The sequence below is a fragment of the Myxocyprinus asiaticus genome, chromosome 15 (genome assembly GCF_019703515.2).
Source record: "Myxocyprinus asiaticus isolate MX2 ecotype Aquarium Trade chromosome 15, UBuf_Myxa_2, whole genome shotgun sequence".
NCBI classification, from domain to species: Eukaryota; Metazoa; Chordata; class Actinopteri; order Cypriniformes; family Catostomidae; genus Myxocyprinus; species Myxocyprinus asiaticus.
In genome coordinates this window covers 14,019,915-14,027,849 of record NC_059358.1, presented here as the reverse complement: position 1 = coordinate 14,027,849, position 7,935 = coordinate 14,019,915, and the positions used below count along the sequence as shown (strand labels likewise).

The window sequence follows — 7,935 nt, the reverse complement described above, 5'->3', positions numbered from 1 at the left end:
AATATGTGGAATTTTAAATACAGGAAACTGGACAAAAATGTGAGCTTAAGTGTAATAGCTAAACAGCCAGTCACCCTGTGCCATATCCCAACCAAGCGGTTGTTCAGTTTTGACTCCCTGAATGCCCTCAAGAGTGATCTGTTATGTCTACCATGGTGTGTTTTTTTTTTTTATGTGCCTTGAATTTTGGATCATAATGTCACTCAATCATATGTTGACAAGCAGACATTACAATTTAGCATTAAGGCTATACAGTGTTTGCGTTTGAACACGATTATATACAGAACTTTAATCCAGCTATTATGTTAACCTTGTTAAGATAAACTAATTATCTCTCCTGACTTAACCACAAAACATTTAGCTATGCATTCCTTATTGTTGATGAACTAATGTATATATTATAAGTACAGAACATAAAACTGACAATAAATGGGGGTATTTTCAGGCTTATTGCTTATCATAGCTATATGCATTACTATTTTTAAACTCCCAAGAGAGTTTAAGGGTCATGGTTTGATTCAGTCATATTAAATAATATTTTGAACTGAATAAATCCAGTTTATTTAGATCTTCCCATATGGAGCACATTTTAAATTGACCTGACAAAACATGTTTACATACTGTATGTACAGTGCAGTGTATTTAAGAACTGAATAATACTGATGTAACTATAGTGTAATTACTGTGTAATTACAATATATATTTTTTTACAATGGTTTATTATTATTAATAATAGTAATTTATAATAAATATAATAATAATAATAATAATAATAATAATAATATTATGTCTATAATAATAAACATAATAAATGTTTTAGATTATTTTGTTATTATACATCGTTAAATTATTACTGTTTTATTATTGTTTATAATTATTGATTAACAATATAAACTAATAATAATATGCAAATAATAATAATATTAATATGTGTAACAGATCATTTTGTAATTACACATTGTTAAAATTATTTAATTTGTAATTAAACTGTAATTAGCCTACACATTTTTAAACTAAATATAAATGTTTAATATTATTATAAGTAATTCATAATATTTACTAAAATTAATGGGTAAAATTATTAATATTTTTTACTATTGTTTGGTATTATTAATTAATAATAACTTTTATTATTAATAATAACAATAATAAAAATATTTTTAATTACACATTGTTACAATTATAAGATTTTTACTATTGTTTATTATTATATAGAGTATTGTTGTATTATTAATTGTTTGTTTTATATAATAATAATAATAGTAATAATAATATATGTAATGTAAAGTGATTTATTTCTCCAGATTATTGGAAAACAAGCTTATTATCTGAGCAAATTGCTTTCAGTAAAACCCAAGTCCTCCCACAAATCTTCCCAGTGACATCATTGTAGTGTCCATAGATGGAGCTGTCGAGGACAAAGAGAGGGGACCACACAGCCGCAAGTTCCTCAAGCGCAGAGAGAACTCTACAAGAGACACACATGACGGGAGGAGATCAACCCAAACGACACGGTGATGCCACCAGCACCGAGTTATCTGCTGCTCTAGAAACCAGAGACCTCTCAGATCTATCTGAGATATTTAAGGCGTGACCATAGAGAGGATCTACGTGGATCTGCAGGACAGTGAATGGGAGTAAATAGACAAGACGAGGCGTAAGAAAGAAACGAAGGAGTAGCGGCTTCGGCATCGTGCTTTTCTGTGCATGTAACGTTTCGCTGGATTGTGTTACAGTGTAGCAAAAACGTTGCGCACGAAGGGATCTGGATTAACTGGAGGGAGAGGCGAAAAGCTCTAGTTTTACTGAGCCATGAAGAAGAACAGTTCAACAAAGCAGGTAAGACATCGAGTCCACTCTATTGTCACTGTGAGGATCAGCATGAGTCTTTGTGCAGAAGTACGAAACACTGCACACACGCACAATTTCAATTTACTTACCTAACTACTTTTCTAATACAGTGCATGTGTTAACTTATTATTGTTTTATTTAAGCGGTAACACTTACAATAAGGTTCTATTTGTTAACATTATTAAATACATGTATTATGAATTAACAGTGAACAATATTATTTTTATCAGCATTTATTGATCTTGGTTAATGTTCATTTATAAAAATACAATTGTTCATTAGTCGTACGTATTAATCCATAATGCATTCACTTAAAGTATGTTAACATATACAACTTTGGATTTTAAACATGTATTAGTGCTATGTGTTGAAATGAACACTGACCATTAACAAGTTTCATAAAAGCTGTAAAAGTAGTGTTCATGTTAACTAATGCAACCTTATTGTAAAGTGTTACCATTTTTAAGTATATTATGAACTTCTGCATTTAAAGTCAACACAGTATTCTTCCAAATGCCCTTTTCTATGAAGTACAAAGGAATCGTTTTATTTTATACCTTGCAATATTTAAGCACACTCAGTTATACTGTAATTTGGGGTACCACTGAAATATTTGACCAATTATTTTAGGTTTTCTATGTTCTAACCTGCTTTTGCACTACAAGATCTACTTCTATATGAGCAAATAGCCCATATCTGCATTATTGACAGTATTTATTGTTATTTTGTGAAATTGTTTATGTATTTATTGCCCATCTCTGTACTAGACATGGTGTTTAAAGTTTGTCTTGTAAGACAATATGTTTTGCATACAGAAATGATGGTACTTAAAATAACTAATTTGTCTTTTGTCAAATGACATTTTCGATTGTACTTTTTTTTTTATTCCATAACATGAATGACGTATGTGCGCTTGTGTATACTGTGTGAGAAAATAGGAAAAAGTGCTAGGAATGTGATATAATCTACATGACAAAGACAATGATAGGGTCCTTAAGAAAGTCTTCTCCTCTCGAATGACCTCAAGTCTCAAGCTAGAGACTCTAGAGATGGATGTGTATCAAAACTTAGTCATAGACAGCATTTGTGGGTATCACAGGCCCATTTGGCATGCTCACTGGTGCCTAAATGCTGTTTAGAAATGCAGCTCACTAGGTTTTGAAACACAGCCAATGAGACACACCCTTGGGTGCCTGGGAACCTTTCGAATAATCTCAAGTCTCACTGCCATGTCTATTTCTCATCTCTGTTAACACAGGGCCCTCAGGATGCCAATCAACAGCCCGTGCAGCCCGACAAAACTGGCTGGATTCGCAAGTATTGTGGCAAAGGAATTTTCAGGGAAATTTGGAAAAACAGATTTGTTGTGTTGAAAGGAGACCAACTCTACATCTCCGACAAAGAGGTTTGTTTTGGGCAGATAATTTTCATCATTCTCAAGCTTTTCTCCACATCATGAGGTTATGTTGATTGTGCAATACACTTACATTGATTTTCATAATTGATGTGTATAGTAAATCACTGTAGATGGGTTCATAGCTCCATTACAGTATAATAAAAAGAACACAGTATAACAAATGTGAGTGGGGAAAAAAATTACACTTAGACAAGTTTCTTGATTGCCAATTAATGTTCAACTTCTTTGGTGTACCGACATATAAATCATGAAATACATGGAGAATGTCCTTGTTTTACTGATCAGCGTAGTAAGACTGTTTGTTTATTTGGATCTCTTATGTTATGTGGTTCTCCTGGATCTTTTATATTAAAAATGAGCTGATGACAAAGGTTCTTTCTGATCTATAGGTAACTTAAAAATGCTTGAATAATACCAGTTGCATTTCTGCAATGTCTGGCATCCAAATGTTCACTCTCTCTTGCCCACTCTCTCTCTCTCTCTCTCTCTCGCTCGTGCTCTTAGATTGTATAATGATGGCTGAGTTATTGCAAACCTGCTATTTTATTTCTGATTACTGATAAAAATACTCACAGAGAGATTTCGTAAGCCTTAATGTGTTTATGAGTTTTGCAAGCTACAGCTACTAAATGGCTTGTAGAGGAAATATTATGTGTTTTTCATTGTGTGAAAAGCAGAGTTTATATCTTATTAGATCAATACATCTGATTACTCAATGATAAAATACCTAGTTTGAGCCAAGTCAGTCCGTCTTACCATGTAAGTGCAAGCTCATTCAACATTTGTGAAATTCTTAAGCGCAACAAATGAAACGGAAAATCTCATATTTGATTGACCACATTAAATGCTAAACTTTCTTTGATATACAGGAACTTCATTGCCAGGAATTGTTAGTAGAAACTAGCTCTAGTAGTAGAATCATATGGGTTCCTCTGGCTGTTCTTAGAGTAGCAGCACAGCATTAATATCCACTCAGCTCAGCTGTGGTAAACAGGAGCTGCTTAACACCTTTATCCAATTGCAAATATAGTTCTTGGATTAGACATCAGATGTGATGCAAGACCAGTATTCAAATGTAAAATAAAGTGTGACCCATTAATGTTAGTAAATGTGTAATAACTTTTTTGGTGTAAAACTACTTTCTCCTTTCCCAGCTTTATATGCAGAGACAACTAGTTAATTCTTAGGTTAATTTTCCCGAAATCTGGAAACACTGTGTCTCTGTGGCACTATAAAAATTCAGTTTGATATTTAGCTATAATAGCTCAAATGTTAGAACAAGTTGACAGCATGTGACATAATATTGATTACAACAAAAATTAATTTGGACTTGTCCCTCCTTTTCTTAAAAAAAAAAAGAAAAAAGAAAAAAAAAAAGAAAAAAGAAAAGTTAGGCACTTGCAATGGAAGTGAATAGGGGCCATTTTTTAAATGTTAAAATACTGTTTCAAAAATATAGCCACAAGACATAAACAGTATGCATGTAAACATTATTTTAGTGTGATAATATCACTTTCTAACCTTTTCTGTTTCAAGTTATTGCCAGTTTTACAACTTCATTGCTGTGATGATTTAATGTCAACAAACCCTAAAATGACTGTAAAAATTACAATGTAAACAACTTAACAGTTACTACACATTTACTAACATTAATGGGTCACACTTTATTTTACTCATAATACATGAGTTTTAACAGAAGAATTAATTGAAGTGCTTTAAAAAAATTATAAGCTTCACAATTCTACTTTTAAACCCTCCAAAAATTGGCCACATTCACTTCCATTGTAAATGCCTCACAATAATCCAGCTTTTTGCTTTTTTTGAAGAAAAGGAGGGATGAGGCGAAATAATTTTTTGTGGCAATCAACTTTATGCCACAAATGCTGTCAATTGAAATTGGAATATTCCTTTAAGAGATAAGGGATAGTTCAGCCAAATGAAAATTCTGTCATCATTCACTCACAAACACAAAATGAGATGTTAGGCAGAATGTTAGGGTCTCCATTCACTTTCATTGGATATTTTTCAGATACAATGAAAATAAATGGTGATTGAGCATAAAGGCCTCAGTACACTTACGGAGAAGTTCTTCATTCTTCAATCAGAGCCAAAAATAAATTAGACAGTTGAGCAACGACATACTGTTTGCAAACATCGAGTAGACATATGAGTAGAAGTCACACGAAATCAGTAAAGAAGTTGTTTTAACCACTCAATGATGATTTAAAGTAATGTCGGGCGTACACGGTGTGATTTTCAGCTGTTGTGTGAGCTCCCGACCAATTTTTTCCAGTCAGGGGAGATCGCGTGAAAATCGTTGGTGCTCGTGTGGTCGCGGTTCGCATCGTTTAAGAGGAATTACGTGTGGAGCCGAGCGGCATACGAGCAGCTCACAACCTCCCGATAATTTTTAAAACTGTCTAAAAAATGTGTGCGCTGTCGGCTTGAATTCGTGAGGTGTGTGCGGTGGAACGAGCCGATATGGCGGTTTACCTGAAGTTGACCAATCAGTAGAAGGTGTTACAACTCACACGATCAATGAAGACTGAGTGTTCATGAAGCTTTTACACATTTGGAGAAAATTGTTGTGTTAAAACTGTTTTTCCCATATTATTCATGACCACATCACTGAGAAGTATTCTACAGAAATGCCACGTTGTTCTCTGCTCCTCAAACAAATCATTTACCATATGGGTTGTGCTAGAAAACAATCTTTATCACTCTGACGGAAAAAGTTGTAAAATTTCCGTCGTCATACTTGCATTTCAGTTCTAGGGTGACATTTAGGGGGGTATAGCATCTGTTATAATTGTATATACACGATAGTGGATATGTGAGAGATATTTTTCAACTCCCCAAGCATGAGTCTGGTGAAAGCAAGGATGAAGTTCTACCTGCCAATCAACTGCAGCACTAAAACAAGATTTTTAAACTTTGCTACGTGCGGCTTTAAAGCACATTTACATGGACAAGACTACTTCAGCATGTCTGCTATCAACATGCAAGCAGTGACAGTGTGACACAGATGAGAAGGACATAGCCTATATCTAAAGCCAAATAATACAGGTAGCGTATCAGCTAAAATAACTCAGAATTCTGCACTAAACGTCATGTTTGCGCTTAGATTAAATCCAAGTATAACCGTCAGAATCGGTGCTCGAATTTTGCGCACCTTCATTGTAATCTTGTTCATTTTGTGCGTTTTATTACCATGCAGTACTGGCAGCAATGCACTGTTGTTATGAATAATGTATGCATTCATGAAATCACACAGCCTCCCTTTGAAATCTGAATCTGTTCAAATGTAGGACAGCATTTGTAATAATTATCTATCTATCTATATATCTATATATATAGATATATTATATATATATATATATATATATATATATATATATATATATATATATATATATATATATATATATATATATTTAAACCGGGAGATGAGTTTTCAGCTAATGCAGCCCCTGGGCAACCCAGTCTTCTATTTTATTTGTAAATTGCAAGCTACAAGGAATGAAAGCAATGTCCTCTTCTGGCTTTATGTCTTATAATGATAAATAGCGCAAACATTTGTGCAATTGCTTTGGAATTTGCCAGGTTTAGTCATGTCGTGTACCACTGCATGTGTACGATTATCAGATAAACTGATTCGTAACGTGTGCAGGGGCTCACAACCTCCCGAGTGTCAGAACTCACACCGTGTACGCCCGGCTTAATATATATGCAGAAGATAATGTGTAATTTTTTATGTTTACCTTTTGCACTCATGACGCTAATGCATGCTATACGGGGCCATAATATGTACTGATAATGCTCTGTTATTGTAATTTATGATGACACTTAATGAGTATGGCACTTAAGAGTATTTGAGTAGATTTGATTCCTTTTGTAGACTTAATTAAACAAAAAATCACATGACATGTTCTTGGAAAATGTCTCTAATGAATGGTCTTACAGATGTTGGTAAGTTTGTACCAGCTTGCTAATAATTCTGCACTCTGGTGTGTTCATGTTGACTGATCTTAACTGATTGAATGGCAATTAGTTGTCTGCCTCAAAGTAGGTGTAGCTCCAGGTCACACCTATCGATGACATGGACCAATGGCAGAAAAGTGTTTAGCAGCCAGTATGAAGTTTACTGAAAGTTCGCCCTGGCAAGCTGTTTCAAACCACCGAAACGAACGAAAAAACCCCCTTCATTTTGAAAAGATTTTGTATGCAGGGACCTTAACATTCTGCCTAACATCTTCTTTAGTGTTCCACAGGAGAAAGAATGTCATACAGGTTTTGAACAACAAGAGGGTATGTAAATAATAATAATAAAAAAATCATTATTGGGTAAACTATCCCTTTTCAAGTAGTCATGAAGGAATATGAAAATAGCCTTTTTCATGAGCTCTTTATCTTTCTTCAGCGAGGCAGAATTACTGCAGTGTGGGAGGACGAAGGGAAGGGAAAGCAGGATTGAGGCTGAGTCATGGTCATGCTGAAGACTGTTTGCTGTGCTCAGCATCAGATCAGACAATGCCAAGGCAGCATATGGGCTTTGGCTCACAAGGAGGATTGACCCTTTTAGTACTTAACAGACTGAGTTTTCATCATGCTGTTGTCTAGATGTTTCCCTCCAACTGTCTAGACAGACAACATCTTTAATGATCCAA

General features: G+C 34.2%; 1 protein-coding gene across 1 annotated transcript in view; it reads left to right on the top strand.

Moving 5' to 3' along the window:
* Positions 1 to 1,418: 1,418 nt before the first annotated feature.
* The window catches only part of LOC127452936 (pleckstrin homology domain-containing family O member 1-like), a 36,596-nt gene continuing 30,079 nt past the window's right edge, over positions 1,419 to 7,935 (top strand). The window contains exons 1-2 of the mRNA XM_051718840.1: positions 1,419 to 1,839; positions 3,110 to 3,256. Coding sequence (XP_051574800.1) covers positions 1,813 to 1,839; positions 3,110 to 3,256 — 174 coding nt within the window. The 5' untranslated portion in view covers positions 1,419 to 1,812. The remainder of the gene's footprint in view (positions 1,840 to 3,109; positions 3,257 to 7,935) is intronic.